The 18,777-nt window shown below is 42.5% G+C and overlaps 1 protein-coding gene across 1 annotated transcript in view; it reads right to left on the reverse strand.

The window, feature by feature from the left end:
* The window catches only part of unc119.2 (unc-119 lipid binding chaperone B homolog 2), an 80,213-nt gene extending 63,858 nt beyond the window's left edge, over window positions 1–16,355 (reverse strand). Inside the window, exon 1 of the mRNA XM_034191019.1 lies at window positions 16,076–16,355. Coding sequence (XP_034046910.1) covers window positions 16,076–16,322 — 247 coding nt within the window. The 5' untranslated portion in view covers window positions 16,323–16,355. The remainder of the gene's footprint in view (window positions 1–16,075) is intronic.
* Window positions 16,356–18,777: the final 2,422 nt, after the last annotated feature.

Here is an 18,777-nt window from a genome sequence, read left to right on the forward strand (position 1 = left end):
CTCTGGTGGTGGTGGGCCAACAGTACCTCCTCTTCAGCGGCCCACACAACAGTTTTTGTCCAAAGCATTTCCTTTCAGACATTAATGGCATGAATGTAACTCTGCAGACTCTGAGCTGAACTCAGCCAGCTGCACGTCAACATCAGTGTAATTTATAAAGAACGCAGGATGACTCATTTTGGGAGGAAAAAACTGTTTTGTCTGTTGTAGTTTGTTGTCTGTGTTACAACGTTTGGAAAGAGGTGTCATTTGATTTAAAAGTGATTCACTTTGAAGTTTTTCTGCATATGTCAGAGACATGAAAGGAGCGAAGCTCATCAGCATCTCACCAGGTCATTTAGGTCCTTCAAACTTTATTTTGAGTAAATGCTTCAGGGGAGCATTAGCATGGCATTTCAGAGGGCCAGCTTCAGACCCCCCCCCGCCTTTTTTAAGCATTTTTCTTTATTTGCCTCTCACATGCCTGGAAAAGCTCCTCGCCATCTAACCATGACCTTTAGGTCCTTCAGACTTTTTCAGTAAAATGGTTCTTGGGAGGATGAGCAGGACTAAAACCTTTCAGCTTCTGGGGGAGCTCCACCCCCCCCCAAGACCCCCACCTTTTTAAGCATTTTGCTTTTTTGCCTTTCAGCTGACCCCCCTAATTACAGCCCCCTTAACCCCCTCCCACTTTAAGCATTTTTTTAATGTAGATGTAAATTAATATTCAAAGTTTTCAGCTAGTTGACAGTAGGGCTGTACAATATGTACAAATTATCGTATCTCAATATTGTCATATCAGGCAGCACAGTGGATTAGTGGTTAGCACTGTTGCCTCAAAGCAAGAAGGTCATGGGTTCAATTCCCATCTGTGGCCTTTCTGTGTGGATTTGCATGTTCTCCCCGTGTTTCTGTGGGTTTCCTCCGGGTGCTCCGGTTTCCTCCACATCCAAAGACATGCGAGTTAGGTGGATTGGAGTCTTTAAATTGTCCGTAGGGTGTGACTGTGTTTGTTTGTTTGTCTGTTTTGTGGCCCTGTGACAGACTGGCGTCCTGTCCAGGGTGTACCCCGCCTTGCGCTCTATGATTTCTGGGATGGGCTCCAGCCCCCCACGACCCTTGAAGTAATAGCTGAAGATGAGTGTGTGTGAGTGAGTGAATATTGTCATATCAATATGATAAACGATATGACTATGACTTGACACAAAGTGCAGCAACAGTGAAATTAAACCTTCTTAAAACAGTAATAATACCACCTCATTTTACACTCATCATAAGGTTAGGATACTGTGCCCTCCAAAAGTATTGGAACACTTGGAATTTCACACATTTTAATTTGTTTATGCCATTTTAAATACAAGAAATACAAAAAAGAAAAATTTCTAAAATTATCTTCCTCAAATTCAAACTGAAAGTAAATCTCTAAAACCTGATAAAACCTGTAAATAATAATCAGTTTTATTGCCTGTTTTCTTTAGACAAGTCAGTGGATGGAAACATGAACATTTCCAAGTCACTGAATATGTCTTGGACTTTATTTACATCAGTTATGAAGAAATATAAAAGTTTCTATTCCAGTTCTCATGTCATGACCGCTTCTATGTTCCTCTTCATTGTTGTCCTGTTCATTGCTCTCTGTTTTCCCCCCGACCCTCTGATTATGTTCTCTCTGCACCTGCCATGTGTCCCTGTCGCTCACTTTGATTCGGTCTGCTTTGTGTTTCCTTTCACTCATGCTCTTTGCACCTGTTCATGCATCTTTGTGTCTATTACACCACTTCACTTCATGCACTTCACAATCTTGCCCCATCTATACTCTTTGTCCAGAAGCCACGCCCCTTTCTAGATCCTTCCCCTCACATGCACCTTGTTAACACCTGATTATTTAATCTCCTCCCAGTCATCTCACCAGCGCCAGTTGTTGTCTCCGTGCACTTACCAGCTTTCTTTACAGTTCTGATTTACCTTGACGTGTTTTTGATCCTGGTTTGTATTTTTTACTGCGCCTTTTGCTTCACCTCTGATGTCTGTGGTTGCTCGTGCCACTGAACCCTGCTTGACTATGACAGCGTGTATGCCTAACCCTGTTTGTGTCTTTGCTCCGCTGACTGGTAACCTGTGCACCGAACCAAAGCCTGTAATAAAGACAACAACTTCTTTTACACTAACGCCTGATCTAGGAGTCTGCATAGAGGGTCCACCCTCGACGGGTGCCAGGCACCCTCACAGCCTGATATCAGGACGCTGGATTTTATATTTTTAATTCATTTATATCAAGTTGTAGAGATTTGCTTTCAGTTTGAGTTAAGGAAGATAATTTTAGAAAAAAAAAATGTATTTGAAATGGAATAAACAAATTAAAATGTGTGAAATACCAAGTGTTCCAATACTTTTGAGGGCAATTGAGAAACAGTGAGGAGCAGCATCTTACATCTCATATATAGAGCAGCAGATAAGAGAATATTTAGAGTGGAATCCTGCAAATGGTGATACAAACATCAAATTCAGCACAAATAATCCACAGACATGAACTCTTTAAAAAAAACTGATTGGCCACTTGAATTTTCAGTAGGCAGCCAGGTAGGGGTCAACTGAAGAATTACACAGGGGTCAAAATTAAAAGAAGCTCCAATCATATAGAAAACTACACCACATTATTTGCCTGATCATAAAGATTCCAAAAAGGTATAGTTTGGACAATCTGTGACTGAATGCTGTGGAGTTATGAGGTAAAAGCAGCAAGAATGGTGACAAAGGTCAGTTTCAGTTTGTACAGGGGTCAAAAGTTAAAGTTGCTCCAGTTTTGGTAAAAAAAAAAAAAAAATGATGCAAATTATTGGTTGAGTTAATCAGGTTTTAAAAAGTAACAGTTTGCATTATGTGTCATGCTTAGTTCATGTTACAGGGTAACATATGTCACATGTCATAAACGTTTGACCCCTGTACAAACTGAAACTGACCTTTGTCACCATTCTTGCCGTTTTTAATCCCAAAACTCCATAACAGACAGTCATAGATTGTCCAAACTATACCTTTTTGGAATCTTGATGATCAGACAAGTAATGTGATGTAGTTTTCATTTTGATTGGAGCATTTTTAAATTTTGACCCCTGTGTAATTCTTCAGTTGACCCCTACCAGGCCGCCTATTGAAAATTCAAGTGGCCAGTCAGTTTTTTTTTAAAGTGCAGTCTCTAAGCTGTATTTGTGCTGATTGATTCAGTTATCTGCTGCACTAATAAGCCAACAGAGCATGAACCAGCTGCTGTCTGTTAGTTTAAACGTGTACATAAGCCAACCCGAATTAAAGGAGAAATGCTGCTTTTAACAACCTGGACCTCATTTCTGACATAAAATATGGTCGTCTACTCACCAATATAAGTTTGGTGTCACTAGAAGTCCATAGTTCAAACAATATGTTCAGTTCAAATCTGAGTCAAACATTTTTTCTTCTACTAAGATGGATTAGAACTTTTTGTGGTACAATAGCACCAACTACGGACAGGAGGAACCTAGCAGTGAATGTTACTGATTTCAAAAGCAGCTCTTTCAACCAAACGTGTGGTGCCATGACATGTCAATCATCTGTGTTCAATCAGGTTTCAGTGGAGTCCCGTGAAACCCCAACCTCCGCTCTAGCTCCACCCATGCCAGGAAGTGTTCAACATTTGACATTTCCTGTTTCACTGTGACTGAAAATTTGGCACTTCCTGTTTGAGTGTGATCTTGCCACTGAGTTCCCATGAGATTCCATGGGATCTCATCTGTCAATCCAGGAAGTGTTTGAAATTTGAACATTTCCTGTTTTACTGTGGATTCCAAATTTGGCACTTCCTGTTTAGGACTCCCTGTACCATGAGCAAGCTTCGCGACACTTCGCTCATATTAATTCCGACGGGACTCTAACTTTACTCAGGAGAGAGTGGCGCAGCATTTAGGAGCTGTGCGAATGGAATGGAATGGAGGATGATTCTCCTTTCTTGCCTGCAACAAAACAAGAGTCCCAGTTAGTGACTTTAATCAGCACAAAAGTGACTTACGATTGACATTTTCAAAAATTTCTAGATTCCCTTGAATGCACTCAGCACAGCCTGAAGTTGATTGACTAGCTAGTAACTGTTTACAACAGGTGAAGAAATGGTTGAACTCAAGTCCAACACGGTTTGTTTGATTATTTACAAACACCTGTTAATTACTTTTCCAAAAGAAGTAACTTGCTTTGCCAAGTGGTTAGTGCACTTGGTTCCAGTGCTGAAAGTTCCTGGTTTAGATGCCCCCCTGTCCATGCGCCCATTTACATCAATGACCTCTGTGGAGATTGAGCAGCAATCAACACAAAGATGACGGCGCACATAGTTGCAGCGGCTCGATGCTCTCAGTTTAGCAGCAGTTTTCTCTTGTTTTGTGTGTTTTTTGTTTACTTTTTTGTGCACTCAATGCTCAATTAAATTACAGACAAACCAAACTCCTTGAAATCGCAACTCGACATCGGTACTCTGCTCCAGAAAATGAGGATTTTATTCCTCCGGAGTATCAACGACACAGGGATCGCGAAGGCATGGTCACTGTCCCCCTGTTAAGAGATGGTGTAGGCTGTAAAAGCGAACCCATTCAGACCAGCCCTACGAGTCTCTTCCTCTCCAACTCCCAGTCTCTCCTCAACAAGATGGATGAACTGAGGCTCAGGATTATGTCTCAAAGAACAAACAGCTGTGTGACGAAGATCACAGAGACCTAGCTGGACGGCACCGTCCCGGATGCGGCTATGGAGCTAGCAGAGCACTCCATTTATCAAGTGGATCAAACAGTTGTGTCTGGTAAGACAAAAGGCAGGTGAGTGTGTGTTTACATTCACAATAACTGGTGCAGAGCTACAGACATTCTTGGGTTGGGCTGCTCTCTGGACTTAGAGTACTTGGCTGTAAACTGCAGGCCGTTCTACACACCACGTGAGTTTTCTGCTATTCTCATCACTGGTTTACATACCACCACATGCTAATGCAGCATAGCAGGAGGAGCTGCACAGTGTCATCAACCCAGATGAATGCTCAGCCTGAGGCTGCAGTGATAGTAGCAGGAGAATTAACAACAAAGACCTGAGGACAGTAATGCCCAAATCTTACAAGAACTGGGGTCCGAGAGCATTTGTTGGACAGTTCACTCGCTTGGCCTAAATGTTTTATTATTGCTGTTAACAGCTCAACCTACATCCCACAATCAAGTGTTATGTCTCTTTTTCAGGACAACCTGTACTTTCAGAATTTATATGGTGGTGGTGTTTATGTGTAATAAAGGTTTACAATCAGAAATAAGAAAGGAAAAAAAATAAAGCCGGAAAATTTTTCACACAGATTTATTCAAAACACAGCAAACTATAATAAACAACTATTTTTGCACTTTATAAAGATAATTTGGAGTATTGCACAAAAGACGTACAATATAAATGTTCTAACAATAAACAAATGCACATTTTGAACAATATATACAAAATGGTCTATGCGTTTTGTTTGAGAAGACTGATGTACAAGTTCATAAGTAGACTGCAGGGGTCCCAGAATAATCTTATATGCAGTGACCAATCCCAGTTCTGTCAGATAACAATCCCATATGTGGAAATACTGTTATTTGCCTTTTATAGAATATGAGGGCTGTCAATAAAGTATAGGTCCTTTTATTTTTTTCAAAAACTATATGGATTTCATTCATATGTTTTTACGTCAGACATGCTTGAACCCTCGTGCGCATGCGTGAGTTTTTCCACGCCTGTCGGTGACGTCATTCGCCTGTGAGCACTCCTTGTGGGAGGAGTCATCCAGCCCCTCGTCGGAATTCCTTTGTCTGAGAAGTTGCTGAGAGACTGGCGCTTTGTTTGATCAAAATTTTTTCTAAACCTCTGAGACACATCGAAGTGGACATGGTTCGAAAATTAAGCTGGTTTTCGGTGAAAATTTTAACGGCTGATAAGAGATTTTGAAGTGATACTGTCGCTTTAAGGACTTCCCACGGTGCAAGATGTCGCGCAGCGCTCTCAGGCGCCGTCGTCAAACATATGAATGAAATCCATATAGTTTTTGAAAAAATAAAAAGGACCTATACTTTATTGACAGACCTCGTATGTATGCAATTTTTTTAAATGGCATCTTTATTGCTCCTATTTCTTAGATGCCTTTTATTGAATTTGCACAAGCACTTTTTATGTATATATATATATATATATATATATATATATATTTTTTTTTTTTTCAATATTAGTTGATATAACGCCTTTATACTATGTTTGTTTTATCTTTTGTATGTGATGGTGTCTATTTGGACGTTGGAGTCTGCAATAAAGGGTTCATCTCAAAGCAGTTTGTCTGCTATTACACAAAGCTCACATCACAAATTTATACTTCTATGAAGCTGACTGTGTGTTTGCTCTCTCTGAAAGCACTTTTCACACTTCTGGGCTTATTTACACTCTGAGGAGCTGCCCGGCTCCATTGATATGGTAAACAGTGCTTTACGCGGAGGGAGAGAGCTGGCCACAGACTGATCCAGTAACATTCACAGCCAAGCTAGTGGAGTAATCCTGATACTCAGACACTCTCTGTTTGAGCACGTGAGAGGCCCTCCGTCTGCTCACTTTCAGTGATCGCTGTGCGTAATGGCGCAGGGCGTATTGAGAGAACAGCCAGGGGGCTATTCAAACGGCATTTACAGGAAAACTAGAAGACCATCTGTGGAAAAAAGAACAATCATTGGTTTAGCACGTGAGATAAATCTGCCCTATGATTGAATTTTGGAAAACCATGTGACGGTGAACCAATTCCGATGGAAACTCACTTGTCCGCACATCACACAGCTTCTATGGGGAGTACCAAGATGGCAGATCGCTGGCTCGAAAGTCCGCGGAGTTAACTTTTCAGCAAAAAAAAAAAAAAAGCGTGTTTCTATCTCTTATCTTTAAAAGTTGTTTATAATTTAGTAAAGCTTGGTCCCAGCCGTCGTATACGACGGCGTCGGCCCCAGAGGATTTAAATTCCCAACCAGAGAAAAACAACCGATTGGATCAAGTCTACACCAACATTTCTGGAGCCTATAAGCTGCAGCATCTCCACACCTGAGCCTCTCTGACACCTTTCCCTGACCCTGTCCCCAATCCTACAAGCCTCTGAACTGCAGAACCAGACCAATCACCAGAACTGTCCAAGTTGGGAGGGAGGACGCCACTTCTCTTCTGCAGGACTGTTTTTGAGAACACATGCTGGGAGGTGTTTCCAGAGGGAGCAGATTCTGGCGGAATACACCGCAGCTGTCCTGGCCCACATCCACTTTTGCAGTGAGGCAGTGTTGACCACCAAAACCTTCAAGGTGTTCCCGAACCACAAACCGTGGATGAACAGTCATGTTCGGACACTCCTCAAGGTTTGGGACGCTGCCTTCAGGTCAGGTGACATGCAGGCCTACAGCCACGCCCGGAGGGATCTAAAAGGGGCATCAGCAACCCCCACAGCATGTGGTCTGTCATCAAGCCAATACAGACTATGAGTGCAGCAGCTCACAGATCAGCCCTGACAGCATGTTGCCTGATACCCTGAACAATTTCTTTGCACGCTTTAACATGAAGAATATCAGAGCAGATCTTCAAACCACCTCATCAAGTGAAGAACCAGCACTTGTCCTGCAGCAACACCAGGTGAGATCTACTCTGAGGCACATCAAGACCTCAAAATAGGCAGGACGGGGTGTCAGGCCACATACTGCAGTCATGTGCTGCTGATCAGCTAATGGAAGTCTTCACCAACATCTTCAACCTCTCATTTGCCAACAAGCTGCTGTCCACACTTGTCTTACATCCACCACTATCTTCCCTGTACCAAAGATCTGTGACCTGCCTTAATGACTACCACCCTGTCGCCCTGACCCCGGTAGTTGTGAAATGCTTTGAGAGGATCATCCTGTCCCACATCAGAGACATCACCCCTCCAGATCTGGATAGACACCAATTTGCCTACCAGAGGAACAGATCTGCAGAGGATGCAGATTAACAGATAATCAGCTAACTGAAAAGTTATCTTTTATAAAGCTAAACCAATAAACCACCCAAAATTTATTGGAAGCTACAGATAACATCCAGTATTGTCTCCAGTACACTTCCAACTACTAACAAGCTGATTTTGAGTTTTATCACCACAATCGCTTCTGTGTAGCATCAAAGGTGACCCAAACAACGAGTCAGCACTTATGTCTTTGAGCATCCTGCCCCCTGTTGGAAGCTTTTGTTTATTACAGACTTCGAGCACAGAAGCAGTTTGAGAGGAGCAGCAAACCTCAAATCTCTACTCGATAACAGCATTGCCGTGAGGTGGAGGTCTTGGAAAATAAAGCAGTGCTGACTTATGGTTTGGTTATAAATTTAAAAAAGCCAAGTTGTAATTTGATAAACCGTCTGATATAACCAGTGTCAAAATAAATAGAACACTGCCATCTACTGGACGCTCAGCACTAGGGCAAATACTGCCATGAACACTACTGGCCAATAGATGGCAGTAGAAACTGTGAAATCTTGCTAAAACAAAATTCCAGATAATCCCTGTCTGCTACGTTTAAGATGCATGGAATTTAATAAACGCAAACTGAATTTCAGACATCTTATATATACAGTGTTTGACATAAGCAGTACTCTAATAGCAAACAGGAAGCGATTGCAATGATTACAATTGAAAATAATGGAGAAGCAACCTGAACTTCTTCTGGCATTTTTACATAAAACAAACACAATAACAACATCTATAAACCCAGAGAATATATTCACGAGAGTTGTAGGCACAATATACAAAGAGCTTAATGCTGTTGTCCGTGTGGAGCCTGTGAATGTACTGAGATTACCCATAATGCACCTGGACACAGCATGTCAATCAATCAATCAATCAATCAATTTTTTTTTATATAGCGCCAAATCACAACAAACAGTTGCCCCAAGGCGCTTTATATTGTAAGGCAAGGCCATACAATAATTATGTAAAACCCCAACGGTCAAAACGACCCCCTGTGAGCAAGCACTTGGCTACAGTGGGAAGGAAAAACTCCCTTTTAACAGGAAGAACCTCCAGCAGAACCAGGCTCAGGGAGGGGCAGTCTTCTGCTGGGACTGGTTGGGGCTGAGGGAGAGAACCAGGAAAAAGACATGCTGTGGAGGGGAGCAAAGATCGATCACTAATGATTAAATGCAGAGTGGTGCATACAGAGCAAAAAGAGAAAGAAACAGTGCATCATGGGAACCCCCCCAGCAGTCTACGTCTATAGCAGCATAACTAAGGGATGGTTCAGGGTCACCTGATCCAGCCCTAACTATAAGCTTTAGCAAAAAGGAAAGTTTTAAGCCTAATCTTAAAAGTAGAGAGGGTGTCTGTCTCCCTGATCTGAATTGGGAGCTGGTTCCACAGGAGAGGAGCCTGAAAGCTGAAGGCTCTGCCTCCCATTCTACTCTTACAAACCCTAGGAACTACAAGTATGCCTGCAGTCTGAGAGCGAAGCGCTCTATTGGGGTGATATGGTACTACGAGGTCCCTAAGGTAAGATGGGACCTGATTATTCAAAACCTTATAAGTAAGAAGAAGAATTTTAAATTTTATTCTAGAATTAACAGGAAGCCAATGAAGAGAGGCCAATATGGGTGAGATATGCTCTCTCCTTCTAGTCCCCGTCAGTACTCTAGCTGCAGCATTTTGAATTAACTGAAGGCTTTTTAGGGAACTTTTAGGACAACCTGATAATAATGAATTACAATAGTCCAGCCTAGAGGAAATAAATGCATGAATTAGTTTTTCAGCATCACTCTGAGACAAGACCTTTCTGATTTTAGAGATATTGCGTAAATGCAAAAAGCAGTCCTACATATTTGTTTAATATGCGCTTTGAATGACATATCCTGATCAAAAATGACTCCAAGATTTCTCACAGTATTACTAGAGGTCAGGGTAATGCCATCCAGAGTAAGGATCTGGTTAGACACCATGTTTCTAAGATTTGTGGGGCCAAGTACAATAACTTCAGTTTTATCTGAGTGTAAAAGCAGGAAATTAGAGGTCATCCATGTCTTTATGTCTGTAAGACAATCCTGCAGTTTAACTAATTGGTGTGTGTCCTCTGGCTTCATGGATAGATAAAGCTGGGTATCATCTGCGTAACAATGAAAATTTAAGCAATACCGTCTAATAATACTGCCTAAGGGAAGCATATATAAAGTGAATAAAATTGGTCCTAGCACAGAACCTTGTGGAACTCCATAATTAACTTTAGTCTGTGAAGAAGATTCCCCATTTACATGAACAAATTGTAATCTATTAGACAAATACACACTAAAACCTTCAAAATTAGTGCAATACTTTAAACTAAAACATATATCTGATATTTTCACTTTAGAAAACTTCAGATGTGACGTTAATTTAAATAACGTGTCCGAAATTAGTTTTGGTTAAAATTTTAACCATAAGTTAAAACTGTATGCCTCTGGATGACTTGGGTGATATCGTCAGCATATCAGTATGGGGTTAAAAGAAATGAACCTTTTTCTTTTCTGTGACCAGTTCTCCTTTGCCTGCAGAGGATAGAGCAGTTTCTTCTGGAGTCAGCTTTCCTCTGTTTACGGAGGATAGTGCATCTACTACAAAACATTTAACAGGTAGGTGTTTAATTGATTTTAGATCTTATAGATGTTTGTAACTATTCAGTTTTGTTTACCACATCTGCAAAAATACATTAGTAATCTAAACATTATCGGACCAAAATTTATTGAAAGATAATTAATTAGTCCGATTATCTGAAAAGCTAATCCGATTGTTATGTGTCGGACGCAGCCTGGAGAACCGACCAGCGTTTGAAGGACCCAGTATAAAATAAGCAGAGCACGGTACAAAGGATAACAGAGTTTAATGAACATAACAGTGCTGTGAAAAATATAAAAGTGCGCGGTCTGGCGTGGTGGATTGCGGTGCGCTCCCAGCAGCGCTAACGGTCCGGAGCCAGAACTGGTTCGGACCCAAGGACCCCGCCGACACCCCCCAGGTGGCCGTGACAAACCGAGTCTGTGAAAGAAGGAATCATTATGTGAGTCCACACTCAACACACAGAGAGAACGCTCAAAGGTGCACAAACAGCAAACACTTCCTGGCTTAATTACTAATCAGCTTCCCACCCTGCAGGCATGGAACATCCAGTTCACAAAACTCCACTGCAGTGGAAGCTGATTTAAACGACCAACATACAGCTCAATATAATAAGGTGTGAGGGACACCACATTTACTGACTGTATAAATGTTAGTCACAAAATCTAACGTACCTCAGGAAGTGTGCTGACGAGCGTGAGACCTCACCCCCTCCTCTTTCACAGACCATGCATCAAACCTGGACGTTCTCTGCATCCACTGATGATGAGATGGCTCCCGAGACGACGATCTCACCCGTCTGGTCACAAGGTCGAGTCTCTGGCAAATACACACTGTGTACTCCAGTCTTAAATGCCACCATGTTCCAATCCATGTAGATGCACCACAGCTGTGAGTCCTGATGAGCCGCAGGTGATCAGCCTCAGGTGATCAGGGTGAGGTCCTGATAAACTCAGCTACACAGCCACTCAGTCCCAAATGCAAGCCACCTGGAAGGAAAAACAAAAGACAGAAACAAAAAAGGCAGCCAGGCCCCCCAGCCATACAACAGTACCCCACCCTCACGGGAAGCCTCCCGGCGACCACACAAACCTGGCCCAGGAGAAACACCCCCCTCCAGGGACCATGGCTGGAAACCGTATCCGCATTCATCTTCCAACAGAATCTTCATCTAACAGAACGGTAGATGTCTTCTCCTCTGGCTGCATCTTTGCCCTTGTTTCTATCAGTCAGTTAGCACAGGTGTGGCCAGGAGTTCTTGAACCTGTGCGGTCAGCCTTTGTCCAACCATGTTCACAGTCTGATTAGTCATAAAACAAAAAAGACAAACACAAACAACCAAAACACCCCCCCCCTCCCCAGAGGCCCGTTCCATCAAACCCCGGGAAGGGGAGAAAAGAAAAAACAACCCAAACTTAAGCTAACAAATAAAAACACTAACCCCCCCAGAGGACCGTTCCATCAAACCCCGGGAAGGGGAGAAAAGAAAAACCCAAGCTTAAGCTTGCAAATAAAAATGCTAACACCCCCCCCCCCCCAACGACATGTAAGGACCAACACCCCCCAGAGGACATCCCGCCAGCTCCAGGAGTAATAACCACAGCCGAGGTCCCTCTGGGATCCAACGTCACCCACGGGGACTCCCAGCGCCTCCCAGAGGACCATTCCATCAACCCCAGGAGACGCCTCCCCTCATGACCAACGGACCCAGCCCCGGCCGTCTATGGCTAGATGGACCCACAGCCCTTTCCCCCCCAGAGGACACCACAGTCAAACCCTGAGGGCGGAAACTGGGGGGAAAAACAAAAGGAGAAAAAAAAACATACAAACAAAACAACCCCAACCCCACCCCCTTGGCGCAGTGGAAACTGGAAGCACGTCCAGTGTCACCAACCGTGACTATACCCCAGAAGCCAACCGGGAGGAGTGGAACAGCGGTTATGGCAGACGGCACAAAACGGCGCCACTCCTCCGACTTCTAAACCAGCCACCAGCTGCGGGTATATCCCACTGCCCCAAACCTCAGCCGCGCCGATGGCAGACGGCTCAAAGGCGTGCTGAAGCCGGAGGTGGAACAGGGAAACAACAAACAAAAACACCCCCCCCCCCCCAGGTGCAGAGGTTACCTGGGAAACGCCCAGCATAACCAAACTGCACCACTCCAGCAACACCGACACTACGGCTCACACGGCTGGAGCCAGAGGAGAAGAGAGGGAACAAAAAGAAAATACCCCAAACCCCCCCCTCCCCTCCCAGGTGCAGAGGTTACCTGGGAAACGCCCAGCATAACCAAACTGCACCACTCCAGCAACGCCGACTCTACGGCTCACCCGGCTGGAGTCAGAGGAGAAGAGAGGGCATAACAAAAAACAAAACAAAAAAAAAGAAAAAACAAAAAACAACCCATTTACCCCCCCATGACCCCCCAGGGGACCGTCCCATCAAACCCTGGGAGGTGAAACTGAAAGAAATAAGAAGACAGACTAACATAAAGTTGCTTGGGTCCTTTTTTTTTCCAGACAGAACTGCAGGGTCACGACCCCAGACACTAAATAGTGTACAAATAAAACCCCACACAAAAACCCACTCAAAAAACACCCACACAAAATGAACACACACAATCAATCAATCAATCAATTTTTTTATATAGCGCCAAATCACAACAAACAGTTGCCCCAAGGCGCTTTATATTGTAAGGCAAGGCCATACAATAATTATGTAAAACCCAACAGTCAAAACGACCCCCTGTGAGCAAGCACTTGGCTACAGTGGGAAGGAAAAACTCCCTTTTAACAGGAAGAAACCTCCAGCAGAACCAGGCTCAGGGAGGGCAGTCTTCTGCTGGGACTGGTTGGGGCTGAGGGAGAGAACCAGGAAAAAGACATGCTGTGGAGGGGAGCAGAGATCGATCACTAATGATTAAATGCAGAGTGGTGCATACAGAGCAAAAAGAGAAAGAAACAGTGCATCAGGGGAACCCCCCAGCAGTCTACGTCTATAGCAGCATAACTAAGGGATGGTTCAGGGTCACCTGATCCAGCCCTAACTATAAGCTTTAGCAAAAAGGAAAGTTTTAAGCCTAATCTTAAAAGTAGAGAGGGTGTCTGTCTCCCTGATCTGAATTGGGAGCTGGTTCCACAGGAGAGGAGCCTGAAAGCTGAAGGCTCTGCCTCCCATTCTAATCTTACAAACCCTAGGAACTACAAGTAAGCCTGCAGTCTGAGAGCGAAGCGCTCTATTGGGGTGATATGGTACTACGAGGTCCCTAAGATAAGATGGGACCTGATTATTCAAAACCTTATAAGTAAGAAGAAGAATTTTAAATTCTATTCTAGAATTAACAGGAAGCCAATGAAGAGAGGCCAATATGGGTGAGATATGCTCTCTCCTTCTAGTCCCCGTCAGTACTCTAGCTGCAGCATTTTGAATTAACTGAAGGCTTTTTAGGGAACTTTTAGGACAACCTGATAATAATGAATTACAATAGTCCAGCCTAGAGGAAATAAATGCATGAATTAGTTTTTCAGCATCACTCTGAGACAAGACCTTTCTGATTTTAGAGATATTGCGTAAATGCAAAAAAGCAGTCCTACATATTTGTTTAATATGCGCTTTGAATGACATATCCTGATCAAAAATGACTCCAAGATTTCTCACAGTATTACTAGAGGTCAGGGTAATGCCATCCAGAGTAAGGATCTGGTTAGACACCATGTTTCTAAGATTTGTGGGGCCAAGTACAATAACTTCAGTTTTATCTGAGTTTAAAAGCAGGAAATTAGAGGTCATCCATGTCTTTATGTCTGTAAGACAATCCTGCAGTTTAGCTAATTGGTGTGTATCCTCTGGCTTCATGGATAGATAAAGCTGGGTATCATCTGCGTAACAATGAAAATTTAAGCAATACCGTCTAATTGGTCCTAGCACAGAACCTTGTGGAACTCCATAATTAACCTTAGTCTGTGAAGAAGATTCCCCATTTACATGAACAAATTGTAATCTATTAGCCAAATATGATTCAAACCACCGCAGCGCAGTGCCTTTAATACCTATGGCACACAAAACTACTAAGTGATTTATACCGTCAAGCTCAAACAAATGGAACACACCTGTTCCAACTTAAGAGCTTGACGGTAATGTGACTCAGTCACCAAAAGAGGGAGCCAAAGTGCTAAAAATGAAACACCCCCTTTGGTAACTGAGAAAACAAACTCATGCTGCCTTTCTGTGCGCAGCTCTGTGTAACAACCAAAAATGTGATTTAACTAAATAACACCGGAGCTGACATAACAGACGCAGTAGAACAGCGCTGCTTGTCCAGGGCAAGAAGGATAATCAGGGACACTTAACCCTTTAACAAACTTTTTTTTCCCTCCTGCCCTCAGGTAGATGGTACCATAACCTGTGTTGCAAACCACACAGATTCAGGGACGGCTTTTACCCAACCGCCATAAGACAGTTAAATACATATTGATAAAAAGAACTGTGCAATATAGAATGTAGGATATAGAATACATTATAGCATCTGGGAGCATCTTTGTCCTTATAGCATCTTCATATTTGTAATATCCCATGTTCTTTATTTATTTATTGTATGTTGCGTATTTACAGATACATTTATCAATATTTTTTAACCTCTTTAAAACTATCATACAACTTGGACTTTTATGCTGTGCTTTATTCTGTTTTTGTCTGTTCAAGCAGTGCATCGGTATTTCCTTACATACATTTTGTTACTTTCTTTACATATATAAAATGTGTGTGTGTGTGTGTGTGTGTGTGTGTGTGTGTGTGTGTGTGTGTGTGTGTGTGTGTGTGTGTGTGTGTGTGTGTGTGTGTGTGTGTGGAGTAATGTGTAATACATGATGTTTTTGAGTAATGACCCTTACATTCTTCAATGGAAAACTTTCAGCCACTTGGTTTGGCTGGAAGTGAAGGTTGGCCTATTGTTGACTGGTTCCTGTTGTATTTTTCCATTAAGGTTCCCAGATTCTTAAACTGCTTCGCCCTGGGAATGTCACTGCGGTCAAGAGATAACCTGATGCTCTGATCCCAGAAGAAGGTTGGAGGGACAATAGACAGGTGGACAGATGGATGGAGGTTCTTTTTATGTATGATGGTCATTCATGCCATAATTCATTGACTGTGTCCCACATGTTGCTCTGTGACTAGTGGATGAAGCACTGCTCTACAATAATGTACCACAGCAAATACTCTAATTATTGTTGGACTAATATTTGAGTCATGAGCGTGTTTGTTTTCTGCATCTTATTGGTTAATTGGATCAAACATTAAATGCAGGAAAACAGGTGCAGAGAATGGAAACAGACAGGATTCAACTCCTCTAGAACACATTGTCAACATGTAGAAATTGTCCACAGATGTTCCAGAACCATTGTGTTGGACTGTTTTACAGAGATTCTGAGGAACAGCAGAGTCCAGACTCACCTTTGGTGTAACTGGTCAGCCTTAAGACATGCTGCGGTGTCACTGACTCGCCGGATTTCCAGTCAGCAACCATATCGTCTTCCTCTGCCGTCTCCCCAGAAGCAAACCCGTTCCAGTCCTGTATGTCTCCATCCACCACCATCCCTTCACCTCCCTCTAATCCACAATCCTGTTCTCCATTCTCCCCATCCTGTGTCTGACTCATCTGGTCTTCATTGCACTGGGTAGAGTCCGTCTCACTCTCCATTTGGCTATGCCAGGGTTGGTTTATTCTGGTTAAATTTGTCAAAAGCTTGAGCCAGGCACTCGCACACTCACGGTGTTTCTGTCTCAATGGATTATGTAAAAGTGGATTATGAAATCTGAGTTAATCCCTCATTAAATCTGGAGACAGACTACTGCATGAGCCGGCAGTCGGACCATCGGCACACACTGTTCCACGCTAAGTTCTGATTGAAGTCTGAGTCCATCCACATTCTGCAAGGCAAAAAACACGATCAGCTCAGAGACGCGTTCCTTCACGTTTTATAGTTTTCTTTGTTTTGTAGCACAAGAACCACAAGAATTACTTTGAGACCCGTCACTGACCTACAGTTTTTACTTTGATAGATTATTTTATTGTATTCACTATAATCTGGTGACGTCCCTTTAGGAGCAGTTTTCCAAGGATGACAAACGCATCTGATTCAAACCGGAACACTTTACTCCAAAAGCAGTGTTCAGAATAATAGTAGTGCTATGTGACTCAAAAGATTCAACCAGGTTTTGATAGTAGAGAAGCTTGAATCTTCGACTGGACTGGGTTGCTTGACGCAAGGACGTTTTGCTTCAAATCGCAGAAGCTTCCTCAGCTAAAATTCTTGCTCTGGAAGTCTGACTTCTGTCTGACTCTTGTAGAGACGAATAAACAGAAGCCAACAAAAGCTGGAGTATTAAACCTAACCAGACCCCTCTACTATGGAAACCACCTGGACAACTGAGAGCCTACACAGAAACCAGGTTTTGAGTATATTTCTTAAGGCGCTTTTCCACTACAAAGCACCAGCACTACTCGGCTCTACTCTACTCGGCTCTACTCGGTTTGGTTCCAAGCGCGAGCTTTTCTACTGCAAATAGTACCTCTTCAACGAGGGCGGGGTCAGCAGAGCAAACTGCAGCGACGTCGTTTTATACGCGACACAAACATAAACAATGGCGAACTCCGTATGTTTACTGCTGTGTGAGTTTTTAAGAGAAAGTTGCTGGCGGCGAGAAAAATATGCTTGAGACGTACAGAAGACTTTGGGAATTCATATGAAGATGAGAAGATACAAGCTGCTAGAGATGAAGAGGCAAAGCATGACGGTAAGCTAATCGTTAGCTTCCTAAGCTCGTAAATAACTAATAACTGCAGGCTCTCGCTATTAACTATTAAAATTGTGGCTGTCAAAATAAAGCGTTAATTTAGATTAATTACAATACCCATCAGGCCTTCAGTCACACTTTGCTTTGTTTTGTTATGACGTCAGTGACTTGGTCTGTGAATAAAGACGCATTTCTGAGCAATAAATGTGTTAATGTCAATACTTTTTTTTTTTTACCAAAGTAACTTGCTTTGATAACTTATTGTTAAATCTCTAATGTGGGAGTTTGTGCGTTTACTGACGTTCACGCACAAAATGTTGATTCGGTTTTAATGACCGTTAATTAATGTCGTCACTGAACTCGAACATTAAAAACGTTTGATTTGTTTTTCATCCAGATTTTAATGTTCAATGGAACATTCTTAGAAATGAACCAATTTTGAACTGTTTGTGCTTTGTTTTATGATGGCCGATGCCTGATGTGTACACAGCATGGACTTGTTCTTTTTTCCCTTTTTTTTCCTCTGTTTGTAAGTTTCATGTCTTTCACTACATTTCCCATGATGCTCTACTGACTCAGAGTGCTTCATCATTGATTACAGGTGCCACTAATTAATAGTATTAACTCCAGGCCTGTTTGTAACATGCACTCTGCCTGATGAAGGTCTTACAGACCGAAAGCTTGCAGCTTCAGTAAAGCTATTTTGAACAGATCTGAAGTGTGCAGATTTTTTTCCTTTTTACTTAGAAGTCTTTACTAAATCTTGCACCTTTTCAACAGATGAGCGGTGACTCTTCACTACTTTACTTATCGTTAGTTTTCACCTGCTCTCTGGGTCTGTGCAACAAGTAACTATGATGTCTTTTCAAGAGATTAATCCCCTGACATCTGAAAGGGCTGAAATGTTTGCCTTCTCACAAGCTGATGCAGAACGGATCCTTTTTCCATCAACAACCTCCCTGGAAAACCATCCACTGGGAGCAGAGGAGATGAAAAACAAACTAATCCGAATGAAGATGAAGGAAACAAGGCTTCACTTGCATGGCTACACCTTGAGTGAGTACTGGCACAACAAACGCATCCCACTAGGTTTGTGCATACAAAAAGCACCAACCATTGGAAGAGAATCTAAAGACTTTAAGAAATGGTGTGAAATCCTAAACAAATGCTCCATGGATTTGATGCTACTGATTATTGAGGAGGTAACCAACCAAAAAGACATCATATTAAAAGACATAAAAGATCATGAAACAGTAATGCAACAGAAATTGGGTGAGAATTTTCTACAAATTCATGATTCAATCAAACAAACCTTGAAAGACTTTGAAGATGGATTGATGACCACTAAAATAAGAAAA

The sequence above is a fragment of the Thalassophryne amazonica genome, chromosome 16 (genome assembly GCF_902500255.1).
Source record: "Thalassophryne amazonica chromosome 16, fThaAma1.1, whole genome shotgun sequence".
NCBI lineage: Eukaryota > Metazoa > Chordata > Actinopteri > Batrachoidiformes > Batrachoididae > Thalassophryne > Thalassophryne amazonica.